Source organism: Hemitrygon akajei, chromosome 5 (genome assembly GCF_048418815.1).
Source record: "Hemitrygon akajei chromosome 5, sHemAka1.3, whole genome shotgun sequence".
Taxonomy (NCBI): Eukaryota; Metazoa; Chordata; class Chondrichthyes; order Myliobatiformes; family Dasyatidae; genus Hemitrygon; species Hemitrygon akajei.
This window is the reverse complement of record NC_133128.1, coordinates 180,106,414-180,124,500: the sequence shown is the minus strand read 5'-3', so window position 1 is coordinate 180,124,500 and position 18,087 is coordinate 180,106,414. Positions and strand designations below refer to the sequence as shown.

Genomic DNA, 18,087 nt, shown 5'->3' with positions numbered 1-18,087 from the left:
GGCAGCATTACTAATCAGGGAAAATGACTGGAGTCTTGCGACAAATGGTGTATCACAGAGATTGGTGCTGGATCCATTGCTGTTTGTCATCTGCATCTACTATCTGCATGATAATGTAGTAAACTGGATCAGCAAATCTGGGTTAAGGGTGAAGGGGAACGTGAGAGGGAACTCATTCACTCAGAGGTTGGTAAGAATGGAACGAGCTGCCAGCGCACGTGGTGCGTGCAAGCTTGACTTCAATAGTTAAGAGAAGTAGATAGATAGATAGATACTTTATTCATCCCCATGGGGAAATTCAACTTTTTTCCAATGTCCCATACACTTGTTGTAGCAAAACTAATTACATACAATACTTAACTCAGTAAAAAATATGATATGCATCTAAATCACCATCTCAAAAAGCATTAATAATAGCTTTAAAAAGTTCTTAAGTCCTGGCGGTAGAATTGTAAAGCCTAATGGCATTGGGGAGTATTGACCTCTTCATCCTGTCTGAGGAGCATTGCATCGATAGTAACCTGTCGCTGAAACTGCTTCTCTGTCTCTGGATGGTGCTATGTAGAGGATGTTCAGAGTTATCCATAATTGACCGTAGCCTACTCAGCGCCCTTTGCTCAGCTACCGATGTTAAACTCTCCAGTACTTTGCCCACGACAGAGCCCGCCTTCCTTACCAGCTTATTAAGACGTGAGGCGTCCCTCTTCTTAATGCTTCCTCCCCAACACGCCACCACAAAGAAGAGGGCGCTCTCCACAACTGACCTATAGAACATCTTCAGCATCTCACTACAGACATTGAATGATGCCAACCTTCTTAGGAAGTACATTCGACTCTGTGCCTTCTTGCACAAGGCATCTGTGTTGGCAGTCCAGTCCAGCTTCTCATCTAACTGTACTCCCAGATACTTGTAGGTCTTAACCTGCTCCACACATTCTCCATTAATGATCACTGGCTCCATATGAGGCCTAGATCTCCTAAAGTCCACCACCATCTCCTTGGTCTTGGTGATATTGAGACGCAGGTAGTTTGAGTTGCACCATATCACAAAGTCCTGTATCAGTTTCCTATACTCCTCCTCCTGTCCATTCCTGACACACCCCACTATGGCCGTGTCATCAGCGAACTTCTGCACATGGCAGGACTCCGAGTTATATTGGAAGTCTGATGTGTACAGGGTGAACAGGACCGGAGAGAGTACGGTTCCCTGCGGCGCCCCTGTGCTGCTGACCACCGTGTCAGACCTACAGTCTCCCAACCGCACATACTGAGGTCTATCTGTCAAGTAGTCCACTATCCAATCCACCATGTGAGAGTATGGATAGGTAGGAGGGATAAGGAGGGCTATGTATTATGGTCTTACAGGAGAATGGTGTTGAGAGGTACAATAAATCAGCCATGATGGAATGGTGGAGCAGACACAATGGCCTAATCTTGCTCTCATGGCTATTGTTCAGGTGCCAGTAGATGGGACTATGCAGATTAATAATTTGACACACACTAGATGGGCCAAAGGGCCTGTTTCTCTGCTCTAGTGTTCTACGACTCCAAATACAATTCATTATTTTTCGTAAGTCAACTCACTTTATTGGATCCATTTCTGTTAGATTGTATTTTTTAATAATTTCTTCAGGTATTGTCTTCCACCCAAAATTCATCGGCCAGGTAAACACTCCTCGTAAAAAACCATTCACTCCTATATAACTAAAAAAAAGCAAAAATTTTGGATATTAATAGCAAATATCAGCAATGCACAGTGAAGATATTCCTAGAAAAATATAGAATATTCCATTAAAAGTAAATATTATGTTTAGAAATGAAAAGAGGTGAGATAGTTTAGGAGATTGTGGAAGATGAAGGGCAAAGATATACTGTTCGAATGAGTAACTTATGGGTCATAGAGAACGACGGGTGAGTAGGGGAGGGGGAAGAACGCAATTATGACAAGGAGGAAGATAAACCTATCATCAAAACAAAAGGAAACTTTGAAGGTAAACCTTCAAGCTTTCAAGCAACAGACTATCATCTTTTGAAATGTAGAATTACTAGTATTTACTTAAATTACTTGAAGTGGAAACCACAATATATTTGTTTCTGTTTAGTCATAGAAATACCACTTGCCGTATATCAGATTAAATTAGCAGCCTTGAACATAAGACAAGCTACATTCAGCAATGATAATAAATCTTAGAGTGGCATCTACAGTTGGACTACCAACTGAACTTAGATATGACAAGACAGCAGCATAAGATTCATTGCATCATCCCCAGTAGATGCACATAAACTCAGAGCAATAGGTTTGCTGAACAGTTGTCTCTAGGGATGTTTTTAACAATGATAAGGAAAGATGTGCAATTGTATATACAGTGTTAGAGAAGTGTTTGAAAAAACGTCACTGGAATAAGTACCAATGCAAACTTATCAAGTTCACTACCTCGGCTGCCCAGCTGGACAGTCAGTGGCTGTTAGGCATCATCATCATTCCCGGCTCTGCATTTTACACTTGTTCATCACACGTGTACTTAACAATAAAAATTATTACATGCCATTAACATAATATATGCTGCTGTGCTGCTTTAGTTCCCTGCATTAGGAATGTTGGGGGGTGGGAACCGAACTGAAGAGACTGGGGAAGAGGCTGTTGGCTCACAGATAGAGAAAGCTTGGAGACAGTGCGAGAGGGAGGATAGACAAGTGATAGAGAAGGGACGCGCTCAGACCAAAGGCTTGAGATGTGTCTATTTTAATGCAAGGAGTGTTGTGAACAAAGCGGATGAGCGTAGAGCATGGACCAGGAGTTGGAGCTATAATGTGGTGGCCATTACAGAGACTTGGATGGCTCAGGGACAGGAATGGTTACTTCAAGTGCCAGATTTTAGATGTTTCAGAAAGGATAGGGAGGGAGGCAAAAGAGGTGGGGGCGTGGCACTGTTGATCAGAGATAGTGTCACAGCTGCAGAAAAGGTGGACATCATGGAGGGATCGTCTACAGAGTCTCTGTGGGTGGAGGTTAGGAACAGGAAGGGGTCAATAACTCTACTGGGTGTTTTTTATAGGCCGCCCAATAGTAACAGGGATATCGAGGAACAGATAGGGAAACAGATCCTGGAAAGGTGTAATATTAAGAGTTGTCATGGTGTGAGATTTTAATTTCCCAAATATAAATTGGTATCTCCCTAGAACGAGGGGTTTAGATGGGGTAGAGTTTGTTAGGTGTGTTCAGGAAGGTTTCTTGACACAGTATGTAGATAAGCCTACAAGAGGAGAGATTGTACTAGATTTGGGTATTGGGAAATGAACCTGGTCAGGTGTCAGATTTCTCAGTGGGAGAGCATTTTGGAGATTGTGATCATAATTCTATCTCCTTTACAATAGCATTGGAGAGAGATAGGAACAGACAAGTTAGAAAAGCGTTTAATTGGAGTAAGGGGAATTATGAGGCTATCAAGCAGGAACTTGGAAGCTTAAATTGGGAACAGATGTTCTCAGGGAAAGGTACAGAACAAATGTGGCAAATGTTCAGGGGATATTTGTGTGGAGTTCTGCATGTGTATGTTCCAATGAGACAGGGAAGTTATGGTAGGGTACAGGAACCATGGAGTACAAAGGCTGTAGTAAATCTAGTCAAGAAGAAAAGAAAAGCTTACAGAAGGTTCAGAGAGCTAGGTAATGTTAGGGATCTACAAGATTATCAGGCTAACAGGAAGGAGCTTAAGAAGGAAATTAGGAGAGCCAGAAGGGGCCATGAGAAGGCCTTGGCAGGCAGAATTAAGGAAAACCCCAAAGCATTCTACAAGTATGTGAAGAGCAATTGGATAAGACGTGAAAGAATAGGACCTATCAAGTGTGACAGTGGGAAAGTGTGTATGGAACCAGAGGAAATAACAGAGGTACTTAATGAATACTTTACTTCAGTATTCACTATGGAAAAGGATCTTGGGGATTGTAGTGATGACTTGCAGCGGACTGAAAAGCTTGAGCATTTAGATATTAAGAAAGAGGACGTGCTGGAGCCTTTGGAAAGCATCAAGTTGGATAAGTCGCCGGGCCCAGATGAGATGTACCCCAGGCTACTGTGGAGCGAGGGAGGAGATTGCTGAGCCTCTGGCGATGATCTTTGTATCATCAATGGGGACGGGAGAGGTTCCGGAGGATTGGAGGGTTGTGGATGTTGTTCCCTTATTCAAGAAAGGGAGAAGAGATAGCCCAGGAAATTATAGACCAGTGAGTCTTACCTCAGTGGTTGGTAAGTTGATGGAGAAGATCCTGAGAGGTAGGATTTATGAACATTTGGAGAGGCATAATATGATCAGGGAGCCTGATTGAATTTTTTGAGGATGAGACTAAACACACTGATGAAGGAAGAGCAGTAGATGTAGATATGGATTTCAGCAAGGCATTTGATAAGGTACCCCATGCAAGGCTTATTGAGAAAGTAAGGAGGCATGGGATCCAAGGGGACGTTGCTTTGTGGATCCAGAACTGGCTTGCCCACAGAAGGCAAAGAGTGGTTGTAGACGGGTCATATTCTACACGGAGGTCGGTGACCAGTGGTGTCCCTCAGGGATCTGTTCTGGGACCCCTACTCTTCGTGATTTTTATAAATGACCTGGATGAGGAAGTGGAAGGATTAGTACGTTTGCTGATGACACAAAGGTTGGGGGTGTTGTGGGTAGTGTGGAGGGCTGTCAGAGGTTACAGCGGGGCATTGATAGGATGCAAAACTGGGCTGAGACATGGCAGATGGGAGTTCAACCCAAATAAGTGTGAAGTGGTTCATTTTGGTAGGTCAAATATGATGGCAGAATATAGTATTAATGGTAAGACTCTTGGCAGTGTGGAGGATCAGAGGGATCTTGGGGTCCAAGTCCATAGGACACTCAAAGCAGCTGCGCAGGTTGACTCTGTGGTTAAGAAGGTATACGGTGTATGACCTTCATCAATCATGGAATTGAAATTAGGAGCCAAGAGGTAATGTTACAGCTATATAGGACCCTGGTCAGACCCCACTTGGTGTACTGTGCTCGATTCTGGTTGCCACACTACAGGAAGGATGTGGAAGCCATAGAAAGGGTGCAGAAGAGATTTACAAGGATGTTGCCTGGATTGGGGGGGCATGCCTTATGAAGACAGGTTGAGTGAACTCGGCCTTTTCTCCTTGGAGCAACGGAGGATGAGAGGTGACTTGATAGAGGTGTTTAAGATGATGAGAGGCATTGATCGTGTGGATAGTCAGAAGCTTTTTCCCAGGGCTGAAATGGCTGCCACAAGAGGACACAGGTTTAAGGTCTTGGGAGTAGGTACAGAGGAGATGTCAGGGGTAAGTTTTTAAAAAAAAACGCAGAGAGTGGTGAGTGCATGGAATGGGCTGCCAGCAACAGTGGTGGAGGTGGATACGATAGGGTCTTTTAAGAGACTTTTGGATAGGTACATGGAGCTTAGAAAAATAGAGGGCTATGGGTAACCCTGGGTAATTACTAAGATAGGGACATATTTGGCACAACTTTGTGGGCTGAAGGGCCTGTATTGTGCTGTAGGTTTTCTATATTTTGTATTAGGCGAATATCTGAATCAGTTGTGGAACAACAAGAGGCTTTCAGTCTCCACCTACGATGCCATGCTTTGATTAAAAGGTTACAGTACACTGTATTTGTATTTTTTGTGGAATTTTCCATATGTGGCATAATGTCAGCACTCCAAAAAAGATCAGATTGAAGGTTTTTGGATTATTGGATGAGGGATGCTCAAACTGTACCACACCTTGTGCACAAGCAGTTCCAAAGGAGTAACAGAAAATTAAAGTGAGCAAGCAAGAAGCATTGATATTGCTTTGTCTTGAAAAATATTCCCAAAGACATTTAAATGCAACATAATGGTCCAAAGTTATAAGAAAGCCATATAAAATATAATGGGGATGAGTAAATGAGAGTAAATGATGTAGGACGTGATAGGAGTCAGAGTTTTATTTGAGTTCATGGAATGTAGAAAATGAAAGGTTTACTGGGAGATCAGTGGAAAAGATGAGGTTAGATGAGACAAAAAAAAATGATTGGGAGTTTCAAAACCCAATAGTTGAGGAAAGAGAAATGGTTGTTAGTATAAAAGTCGACACATGCTGCTACTATCATGGAAAGAGTACAAGACTAGAAGATTGACTTGGGATCAAAAATGGCAAGAAAGGAGATGGATTCAGTGATTCCAGAGTTCAACTGAAGGAATCAGCAATTATTCCAGTGACAATGGTAGAGTTTGGGTAGTGGTGGTGGGGTGATGCAGAAGAAGAGCTGATGTCATTGTCATCCATTTGGTACCTGATTGGTAATGGTGCTTAGGGACAATATCTAGATAAGTATTGGAAATGATCAGAGTAAATCCTTGATTGACTAGAGGATGAAATGTTTGGAACAAGCTAAGCAATTCAAACAAGCTGGATAAGGAGATATTAGCCGGAAAAAAGTTGATTGAACTATTTCAATGACTACACAGAAGTCAGAAAATTTCAGGACACTGACAATAATTTTTTAACTTTGAACTCAGTCATCTTAACCTCAAAAACCTGTCACTTAACCTAATATCACGTCCGTTAGTTTTTGTCTTGAAAATTCTTACAAATACTCTGAGAAAATAAGTACCAATTAATCTCAAGCAAAAAACTCTACAAATGAAGAGCACCTTTAAAACTACCAAAACAGCTGCAAGGTAACTTTGCAGCTCCTTCTTATAACCATAAGATACAGGTGCAGAATTAAGCCATTTGGCAAATCGAGTCTGCTCCACCATTTCATCACGGCCGATCCAACTTTCCTCTCAGCCCCAATCTCCTGTCTTCTCCCCGTATCCCTTCACGACATGACCAATCAAGAATCTGTCGACTTCTGCCTTAAATATACATAAAGACTTGGCCTCCACAACCGCCTGTGGCAAAGAATTCCACAGATTCACCACTCTCTGGCTAAACAAAACTCTGGATCTCCAGCATCTGCGGAATCACTTGTGTTTATCCTTAAAACTCTGGTTAGACCACACTTGGAGTATTGTGTTCAGTTCTGGTAGCCTCATGAAAGGGAAAATGTGGAAGCTTTTGAAAGGGTGCAGACGAGATTTATTGGAATGCTGCTGAAAATAGAGAACACGTCTTAAGAGGGAAGAGCTAGGGTTTTCTCTTTGGAGCAACAGAGTATGATAGGCGACTAAGTAATAATTGCTTAAGATTACGCAAGGCACACATAAATTTAGGGAAGATGTCAGAGGTAAGTGTTTTACACTTACCTGGAACACGCTGCCTGGAGTAGTGGTAGAGACTGATACAATAGGGACATTTAATAAGATACTTAGAATAGGCACATGGATGTAAGAAATATGGAGGGTTATGGGCTATTGACAAGGACCTGGAGGGAAGAGTTAAGCTGACCATGTAGTAGGCCTATATAGGTTGGTACAACATCATGGGCTGAAAGTCCCGTCCTGTGCTATGCTCTATGTAGCCTTGTTTAGTTTGTTGTTGAGTGCCGTTGATAGTGTAGTTGTCCATAGGATTTTCATGACAAGATACAGAGCCAGGCCTTTCTTCCGTGCAGATGCTGCTGCATGTTGGGACCCGGCCGGGCCACCCACCTCAAAGTCCAGTGCTGATACCACTACACCACTGGCCGCCCCACCTTTAGTTTAGCAAATTATAAAACTGACATTGCATAAGACTATTGACAAGGACCAAGAATGCAAGTACTTCAAAGCACATACTGAATGTAATTTAGAAATGAAATTACATGATTTACAGGTATAATTTTGGATGTCCCAGTTGGACATCTATCCCAAGTTGCAGCTGATAATTTTGTGAAAGTTTTGGCAACTGATTGGCTAGATTCAGTGGTTTACATTTAGTGAAATCAAAATTAAAGACTCTAACTCTGTTTATTTCCTTAGGCATTCTCCGAAAGTTAACTAACCAGGATTATGTGATTGTACCTCATATCCTCATCACTGATAACTTCTATGACAGGGCAGGCTACTTTTGTTCGCTTTAAGTGGATCCTTTCCAAAAGTGGCTCCAGCCAACCAACGTTACATTCAACATGGGAATCCAAAAATGTTAGAACATCTCCTGAAAATGCAAAGGGAAGAAATAGTTTAACATATAACTAAAGTGCATGATTTTGGACTATGATGAGACAATTGTACAGAGCTGAAATCGTTCAACCACTGTCACTTCACCTCAAGGGACAACTAAAACCCCATGACCATACACCATCAGTTATGCAAAGTGCTTTTATTGAAAGATGGTGGTTGTCAGCTGATATAGTTTCATAAAGAAAAAGAAAACTGCAGAAATTGTAAATGTATATGAGCAGTTCCATTAACAACAGATATCATCATGATACAAAGGGTTTCGATCACTGTATTGGCTGGATTTACTATCTTTAGGATTTTGTTTTTATATTTACAGTATATTATAAAGAAAATTTAATTCTAGTGTACATTGTTATATGTTTCAAGAAAATCTTTACAATGCAACATACATCTGCAGATTTTCTCATGCTTGTGATCTTTATTTTAAAAAATGTTCCCTTACTTCAACGCAAGGCTGATGAAACTGTAATCTGGAAATTTATGCTTAAAACTAGGCCTATGCCATACTTGGCACTTCCACATCATGATGGAACTTAATTAGCAAATTAGGATGAATAAATTTGTACATTTAAAAAAGGTATTAATTATTTGTCATCATTAGGGAGCCACCTGCGTGCAGCTGAAATTTGAACAATGTCTACACTTAGTTTATGCGATGCTCTGACGCTAGATTCTGTTCACAGGGGAGCACAATCCTCATGCAATGCAACAGCAGGTTCACTGACAGTGTTCGGCTGTGCATTGCTGGGAGGGGTTTAAAATATTTCCTGCTCATGAAAAAAAAAGGCCGCAGACCTCCCGTCCTATCCTGTTGACATCCTCCTAATATTCAGAAACATTCAGTAATAGTCTAAAACTTTAAAAAGATTCCACTATATAAGAAATGATTGTGCCTTTCAGTGTGCCCATTCACATGACTTTTTACAAAGTAATGCCTGATTCAGGTTGTTCAAACACATTCTCTATACAATTTTCTAGGAATCTTTGTCCTAATTGTCTCATGATCAAGTCCATGGAATAAACCTTTAGAGCATATATGTCAAACTCAAGGCCCGCGGGCCAAATCCGGCCCGTGGTGGAATTATCTTTGGCCCGCGAGATAATATCTAATTACTATTAAAGCTGGCCCCAGTAATCGAAGCGCCTATGGCGTATGATATGGCTAATGCTGAGTTTATTCAGGTACCAGGTTTTCAGGGTTTTTAGTGTTTATTCGGCAGTCTTCTTCATAAGAAACGGAATTTGTAAAGTGAAACACTTTGTAGTTATAGCAGAGACTGAGACACATGAGAGCAGGCTGAAAAAACGGAGGCAACGAAAGCTGCGTTCGCACACGTCCGACTGATCCGGCCCGCATGAAGCTGTATTTTGCTCAATCCGGCCCGTGACCTAAAATGAGTTTGACACCCCTGCTTTAGAGCATTGTTTAAGAAACAGCATTGAGGAATTATCACTAAGTTAAGTGACTCCTGTGCCCTTTGTGTCTGCATGCAAAAATCCTTAACTTCCTGGCACTTTTATGGGAAAATATCAATTGTTATGTGCAAAACTGCCAGCATTTCTCAGAAACATTTGCCACAATGAATTGAATCCATCACATTAAATACCAGTGAGGGAAACAAGACTGTAACGACGGGAAATCTGCAGCAACATACGAAGACATTGGATGACTCCAGTGGGTCAGGCAATGGACAGTCAATGTTTCGACCTGAGACCCATTATCTGGACTGGAAAGATAGAGGGGGGATAATTGGTTTGTCTATACCAGCTAAGGGAAAAATTGCATCATACCTGTTGCATTTGCTGCTCCCACAAGTCTGGCTCGAATTAAACCATGACGCTCCTGTAGGTGAATAACATGAACTTTTGGGAACCGTGACATATATATGTCTAAATTCTCTTTCAGGTATTCTATATAATAGGGGAAAAAGTAGAGTTTATTCATTAAATTGATTTTCTCTGAGAAGTAATTGGGTCAACTTTGCATACATTGGCACATCCAACAATGAATTCCCTTCACAGTTCAGTGGTTTCCTTTATAACTGCATACCACCACCAGCACCATTCAGTCCAATAACTTGCATGGAAAGAATGAGTTGTTATCTAATGAGAGACATGTTGCAAGAGATAGATTGTGGGGTGAGGAGTGGGGTGGGGTTGTCGTCAATCATTTCCTGGAGATGCAAGCTATGAAGATGTCACAAAAAGGTTAAATTTGGCAAATATCGGCAATGTGCCTTGCCATGAAAGAAAACAGTATGTTTTAAAGGTGAGAACAGAGTCAATGTTGGTGTGTAGAGAAATCTTGGTTTAGGAGGAGCAGGGACAGCAAGCAATTAGGAAGGAAAATGGCTTCAGTTTGAACTTCAGAAAAGGGCGTAGGAGTGCAGCGAGATTTATCAGAATGTTAATGAGGATGAACCATTTCTGTTCCAAGCAGATACTAGTAGAGCTCAGGATATATTACTGAATCCCAAAAAAAGGTGAATGGATTTGATGGAAGCGTTCAAAAGCATGGAAAGTTTAACAGCAAATATGTAGAAGCCGTTTCCAAAAAGATAAGGAGTCGAGTCCTCTGATTTAAGGTGACTGGCAAAAGAAACAGAGATAAGGCATAAAAAAAAGATGTTTAAACAGTGAGTTTGATCTGGAAAGGACGATAGAAGGGATTTAGTTGCAACTCAAGAGAACATTTGACCAATACTCAGATGTGAAAACATTCACAAGTCTTTGGAAATGAGAAGGAAAATGTTGCTGATTGGTTAGTTGCACAAATGAGCCAGTGCTGATATATCAGGCAGAACCAAATGACTTCCTTCTGGGCTATATCATTTTATCCATGTTTTAACGAACAACTACAGAACTTTAGAATAAAATTACATTCGGAAATACTGAACTGCAAGCCTAAGTTTTAGTAAAAGAACTTAAGACTATTAAGAATGAATTGTGACATTTGTCATGCAGTTTCCCCACAAGAGAGATAGCTGCCAAACTATCTCTTCTTTTTAAGAAACAGTCTTCTTTTTAAGACGGGGACTAGCCTTTTACATGGATTGAACTGACATTTTGTTCAATGCATTTTCAGTCTGTAGACTCAATTTTTGTTTTGGACCAAAAATAAAAAGCTTTTAGTAGAGGTCACAGAACTTTCTAATGACAGCTCCAAAAGGCTAGACAGCCTACAAAACTAAAGAGCCAGAGTCTAGATGAGAGCACACATCTTCAAATAAAGTTCAACAATGAAAAAAAAACTTAATTTCTTTCTCTCCACGGGTATTTTGAAATATGCACGATTTCTCTGAGCAGCTTGTAGTTTTATCCCTTAGGAGTCAAATAAAAAAATATTTTCCCTGAAGATGACTTTACAGTTTCTAAAGCTATTCCTTTTTCACTAATCCTTCAAGAATAAGGAAGAAATAATATTTTACTTAAAACGGGCTTAAGTTTTTGGCTTTGAAAAAAGAATCAAGTATTTCCAAAAGAGTTTTCCTCAATACAAAATCAATTATGTTATCATTCACAAAATTAAAAGACCAGGATCTTAATGGATTTAGAAGGGTAGTCTTGCATCGTGTCACTTTGAAAAGTCAGTGCATAGATTAAGGCATTCTACTTGTAAAATTTACAAGAATACATAGCATAGCAGATATTTGTTTTCATGGTACCTTGCTTAGCAAGAGCCAAATGAACTAATCTGAACAGCCCAAAAAAGGAAAATAATAACCAACTACTGCTATTGTTTATATTATGATCCAGTGATTTCTGCTGGCCGTGAACAATGATCGGTAGGTGCCATGGTCAAAGAGACTGAGCTTAAGGAACAGGCTTACATATGCCTGGAACTTAAATGTTTTATTTTTGTTTTGCATATTTTGTGAATGAGACATGGAAAAAGTCTCAATTGAATCTAAAATATAACCTGATTTGATAGTGGGTTGTATATAAAGCATAGTCACTATTTTGCTTTATGCATTACTTGACCTTAGTCCTTTAATTAGTTTGTGCCATAACTTGTAGTTCAAACTCAGTCCTAAATGGACTTACAATATTTATTAGTTATGAATATTTTTCCTGAAGCAGATTCTACATTTTAAAATCAATCCCACTTACAGTCAAAATGAGTATCAAAATTAGTCTTTCTACTTAATAAACAAATTTATTTGACAATGGTGCATCCTAACCATTAACCGTCATCTACTTTGCAACTTTGGAATATACTTCACTGCAAAGTTCTCACGTATTATGATTACTCTTCTATAGCATATTTTTTTCTTACCTGCCACCAGAGTGACTATAAAATACAAATAAGTGCTGGAGAATTTTATTCCATATAACTATATTGGTGGCATGCTAGAAAATTTAACTCTGGAAAGTTTAAAAGGAAATAGGAGAAACAAAAGAAATATGGCAGGAAAGAAACTCTAGATGTTTGTCAAACAAAAGACAATCTGCAGATGCTGGAAATCTGAGCAACACACACAAAATGCTGGAGGAACTCGGCAGGCTAGGCAGCATCAATGGAAAAAAGTACAGTTGACATTTCAGGCCGAAACCCTTCAGCAGGACTGGAGAAAAAAAGCTAAGGAGTAGATTTACTCCTGGAGGAGGGAGAGGGGAGAGAGAACCACCAGTTGATGGGTGAAACCTGTGGGGGGGGGGGGGGAGGGATGAAGTAAAGAGCTGGGAAGTTGATTGGTAAGATGAGGTGAGAGAAGGAAAAGAGGATGGGAAATGGAGGGGGGTGTGGGGGGGGGGACATTACGGGAAGTTTGAGAAATCGATGTTCATACCATCAGGTTGGAGGCTACCCAGACGGAATACAAGGTCCTGTTCCTTCAACCTAAGTATGGCCTCATTACGACAGTGGAGGAGGCCATGGATGGACATATTGGAATGGGAATGGGAAGTGTAATTAAAATGGGTGGCCACTGGCAGATCCCGCTTGTTCTGGCGGACAGAGCGTAGATGCTCGGCGAAACGGTCTCCCAATCAATGTCGGGTCTCACCAATGTACAGGAAGGTCACACCGGGTGCACCGAACACAGTAAATGAAACCAATAGACTCACAGGTGAAGTGTTGCCTCACCTGGAAGGACTGTTTAGGGCCCGGAATGGTAGTGAGGGAAGAGTGTAGAGGCAGGTGTAGCACTTGTTCCGCTTGCAAGGATAAGTGCCAGGAGGGAGATCAGCGGGAAGGGATAAGTGGACAAGGGAGTCGCATAGGGAGTGATCCCTGCAGAAAGCATAAAGTGGGAGGGAAAGATGTGCTTGGTGGTGGGATCCTGTTGGTGGTGGTAGAAATTTCGGAGAATTAAGTGCTGCACACGGAAACTGGTGGGGTGGTAGGTGAGGACAAGAGGAACCCTATCCGTGGTAGGATGGCAGGAGGATGGGGTAAGAGCAGATGTGCATGAAATGGAAGAGATGCAATTGAGGCAGTGTTGATGGTGGAAGGAAAACCCCCTTCTTTGAAAAAGGAGGTCATCCCCTTTGTTCTAGAATGAAAAGCCTCATCCTGAGAGCAGATGCGGCAGAGACAGAGGAATTAAGAAAAGGGGGGTGGTGTTTTTACAAGTACTAGGGTAGGACAGGGGAGACGCATGTCACGTTAGGTTCAGGAGCTGAAAAATAGGAACCTGCATTTACAAGTAACCTGATGGTCTCAATATTAGTGACAAAGTCTATGAGCTCCTTATATTTATAACTACTGACATTTGCTAGGAAATCCCTTGAGGTTTTCTCAGTTTGACTTCATAGCAAAGACACAGTCAAACCACCCAATTATAGTTTTGGCAAAATACGATGTTGCTAATGTGGAAAACCAGGTGAGAGTTTGAAGATCAAATTTGGAGGCAAATTAAACATAACGAGTCTGAAGGTACAGTTAACTCAAGCAGCATACTTCGTAAATATCATTTTGGTTGTATCATGGTTAGACAGAAGGTAGAAAGAATCCAAGTCATTTTGGAAAAAGTGATAAGTGTTTATAACTTAAAGGCAGAACAAATAATTATAAATAAAAAGACTCTTCATTTAATTTGCAAGATTAAATACATTTTTATATTTCACTTCCATTTACAAAGAATAATAATCAAGAGCTTATCAGAAATATATGATTTAGCAATATTGATAAAACTACTACTTTCTTACCTCTAGTGCTAAAGTCATCTACAAGAATAACTTCCTTAATGAGATGAGCAGGTGATCTATTGAAGATGCTATGAACAGACCTTAAAAGTGTAGACCACACTTCATCGACGAAGCACAAGATAATGCTGGTTGTTGGAAGGCTGTTGTGAACCAATTGGTCGGAACACCTGTAACAAACACATGCCCAAGGATATAACGATTAAATCCAAAAGCAAAAGAAGGGATTCTGGAAACACTCAGTGGGTTAAGCAGCAGAAAAGAGAGAGCAAATCAAGTTCACAAAGTAACAATGGAGACAGAGAGCGAGAGAGAGGGAAAAAAGTTGATCAATTTCCAGTACTAAACTTCCATACTAATATCATGTCTGAATGTGTCAAATCCTCGTCTATTCCAGAATAATCTTAAAGCATTGGAATTGGTTTACTGAGATACAGTGAAAAACTTGTCTTGCATACTGTTCATACAGATTGGATCATTACACAAAGCATTGATATAGAACAAGATAAAACAACAGCAACACAAAATGAAATCTAACAGTTAAAGAGGAAGTGCAGTGCAGGTAAATCTGGCTGAGTGGTGCCACAACAACAACCTTTTACTCAATGTCAGCGAGATTACTGACTACAGGAAGAGGAAACCAGAGATCCACGAGCCAATCCTCATCGGGGGATCAGAGGTGGAGAGGGCCAGCAACTTTAAATTCCTTGGTATTATCATTTCAGAGAATCCAGCACTTAAACGCTATTCCAAAGAAGTCATGACAAACCCCCAATTTCCTAGCAGTCTGTGCAGATTCAGCATGTCATCTAAAACTTTGACAAACTTCTATAGAGGCAGGGTGAAGAGTATACTGACTGGTTATATCACAGCTTCGTACCAAATGTCTTGAATGGAAAGACCTACAAAAGGTCCTGGATACAGCCCAGTTCATAGCAGGGAGAGCCCACTCCAATATTCAGCACTGTAGTAAGGTGCACTGTTGCAAGAAAGCAGCATCCACCATGAAGGCCCTCACCATCCAAGGCCATGCTCTCTTCACCCTGCTGCCGTCAGGAAGGAAGTACAGAAACCTCAACCCCCACACCACAAGGTTCAGGAACAGCTATTACCCCTCAACCATGAGGCCCTTGAACCAAAGGGCTGAAGACAACAAACTGCAATGCAAATATGAATAAACAGCAATAACTAACGAGAAGATGAGATGAAGAGTCCTTGAAAGCGAGTTCATTGGTTGTGGGAACATTTCAGTGATGGGGCAAGTGATGTTGTTAGAAGTTATATTGAATGGTTGGGTAAGCTTGAGGGGCTGAGAAGTCTACTCACATTCTTCCGAGTCCTTTATTCTTGTGTTTGTAGACCTGTTAGAATTGGGGAAAGTTATGTTTCCTGTCTGCTATCCTAATCCAGACCATTCTTTTTGTTCTCTTTCCTTATGCCCTGTTTACTTTTTCTAGCTGCAATGAAACATAATTGACCCAGAATATCTGACCTATTATCAGAAAATGGTAAATTGCCATCCAACACAAGATTACATTTAGAAAATCATATACACAAAATAATGACTGCACAATCTTTTTTTTTTGCTTTGGTAATCTCACCCTTTTGGCCTTGTATCTGGGATACTCCTGTCCAGTGGGATCATGTTACTGAGATGGACGTTAAAATGCCCCTCATTCCATTTCTCCTTTGCCCTTTCTTCTTCTCCCTTCGGCACAACCGCAGGGTGCCCAAACTGACCGGCAGCCCCAGGGTTACGTGGCGATATAGTCCTGTCAATCGATAAAACCTTGTGTACTCCTACGGCAGATTCCAAATTAGCAACTGGTCGTTTTAAAACATTGCCTCCTATCCGCTGATCGTTCGTTTCATTGATTTTAACATTTACTTTTTCCACAATCTTAACCGAAGAATCCCTTTTCTCGGTAACAAGTGGCATGTTTTTACTTTCAACGTGATTTATTGCCGTTTTGTCTACCACATTGGTTAAAGGTGTATACTGAATCATGTTTTGCTTTAATCCAACATTCTTTGAGTCAGTAATATTGACAAGTTCACCTGGCGACCCCTTCCAAATCTTACTGTGGACGGGAATCTTACGATCCATATTGTTGACAGGGTCATCCTTACCATCCATATTGTTGACAGGGTCATCCTTACCATCCATATTGTTGACAGGGTCATCCTTACCATCCATATTGTTGACAGGGTCATCCTTACGATCCATATTGTTGACAGGATCATCCTTACCATCCATATTGTTGACAGGGTCATCCTTACGATCCATATTGTTGACAGGGTCATCCTTACCATCCATATTGTTGACAGGGTCATCCTTACGATCCATATTGTTGACAGGATCATCCTTACCATCCATATTGTTGACAGGGTCATCCTTACGATCTATATTGTTGACAGGGTCATCCTTACCATCCATATTGTTGACAGGATCATCCTTACGATCCATATTGTTGACAGGGTCACCTGGGGCCCCATCCCATGCTTTACCACCGACAGTAATTTTATTTTCCGTATTATTGGTAAATCCACCCTTTAGTCCATTCTTAGCTTCATTGCGTGATTGGTTCACTATATTCTTCATCTGCATCGCGCCGGTCGCCCGGATCGGCGCATTCACTGTTGTCCACTGGTCTCCGCCTGGCAGGGGCACCCAGTAACCCAGTCCATCTGCAGCCACTAACACTCCCGAGCGGTTTGTGCCAGCCTTTGCCTCGGCCGCGCCTGCCCTGCCCGGTCCGCTGCGGTTCACCTGTCCTTCCCGGTCCAGCTCTGTCACGACTTTCACCCTGACGTCTGCTGCGTCCCGGCTCGCCGGCTGACCAGGCTGAAGCGCTTGGACCGCAGATAATTGTTGCCCCGGGCCCGGCAGGAAGGTGGGCGAAGAAGCCGCGACCGCCGGCCCGGGATGCGCGACAGTTGTCCGGGCGCCGGCGGCTCGGTCCGCAAGTGGGGGGTGGTCGCTGCGGGGTCCCGTGGGCTGAGGGTTCGGTTCCTTCCAGACCGTTCCAGCTGCGGCCAAAAGCAGCTGGCTGTCTGGGGCCTGTTTGGCGGCCGCACGGGCGCGGAAATCCTCGTTATTCCGCCCAAAACCCACCGCACCGCCCGACTGCCGGCTCGGGGCGGCGGGGTTTCCACGGGGAGCCCTGGTGACCCTCTCCCCTCCTACCAGCCCACCACCCGGCCTTCTCCGGAACATTTTGTGCAACCCCTCGTCCTGCAGCACCTTCGACCTGAGACGCTCCAAGCGCAGGAATTCCTCCTTGGAAAGTTTACTGTTGATCTCCGTGAAGGAAAACCTCAGCGCTACCATGTCAAAGATCAGCCAGATAATCGAAGCCGCGAAAATCAGACCTAGGATCCTGCCGCTGCCTCGGAACAATTTCCTTATTTTCGTCATCTTACTGACCGACTGATTGCCTTGATTTTTAACCGGGGGTCATTCCGCGTTGGTGGAATGTTGCGGCAGCTACTCACCCCGCTTCTCCTCCTTCCACAGAGTTGCTGCGATGCCGCTCTGCCTGCGTGGCATTTTGCAGCTGTCCGGGAAACTTCCCCGGGAACTACCCCGCGTAATTTGCAAACAGTGTAATTATCGTGGACGACTTCGTATCTTAATATAAAGTAAATATTGAGTCATTTTGCCGCGGCTGCCATCAGACTAGGAGCGCTTCTCCTTTAAGGCGCACCGCAGGAAGGTCCACGTGTCAACAAAGCTAATGTTGCATCTTTCTTGGTAGTACAGCCCCATCTGAAACCCGCTCAAAGCTGCTATCTACCCAAACTTTTTTTTTC

At 42.2% G+C, this 18,087-nt stretch overlaps 2 protein-coding genes across 4 annotated transcripts in view; one reads left to right on the top strand and one right to left on the bottom strand.

Moving 5' to 3' along the window:
• LOC140728514 (uncharacterized) overlaps positions 1-17,966 on the bottom strand; it is a 43,842-nt gene extending 25,876 nt beyond the window's left edge. For both annotated transcript variants that reach the window (XM_073047348.1, XM_073047347.1), the window contains exons 1-5: positions 15,876-17,966; positions 14,278-14,444; positions 9,919-10,038; positions 7,966-8,101; positions 1,585-1,704 (exon numbers count right to left, since the gene is read on the bottom strand). In XM_073047348.1, coding sequence (XP_072903449.1) covers positions 1,585-1,704; positions 7,966-8,101; positions 9,919-10,038; positions 14,278-14,444; positions 15,876-17,692 — 2,360 coding nt within the window. In that variant the 5' untranslated portion in view covers positions 17,693-17,966. The remainder of the gene's footprint in view (positions 1-1,584; positions 1,705-7,965; positions 8,102-9,918; positions 10,039-14,277; positions 14,445-15,875) is intronic.
• Positions 1-18,087, top strand: part of LOC140728516 (uncharacterized) — a 257,010-nt gene that overhangs the window by 23,241 nt on the left and 215,682 nt on the right. Inside the window, exon 3 of one of the 2 annotated variants that reach the window (XM_073047353.1) lies at positions 7,924-8,400. The exons of the other annotated variant lie outside the window; for it this stretch is intronic. Within the exon in view, the coding sequence (XP_072903454.1) occupies positions 7,924-7,945 (22 nt within the window). The 3' untranslated portion in view covers positions 7,946-8,400. Of the gene's footprint in view, positions 1-7,923; positions 8,401-18,087 lie in introns of those variants that run through there. 2 annotated transcript variants of the gene reach the window in all.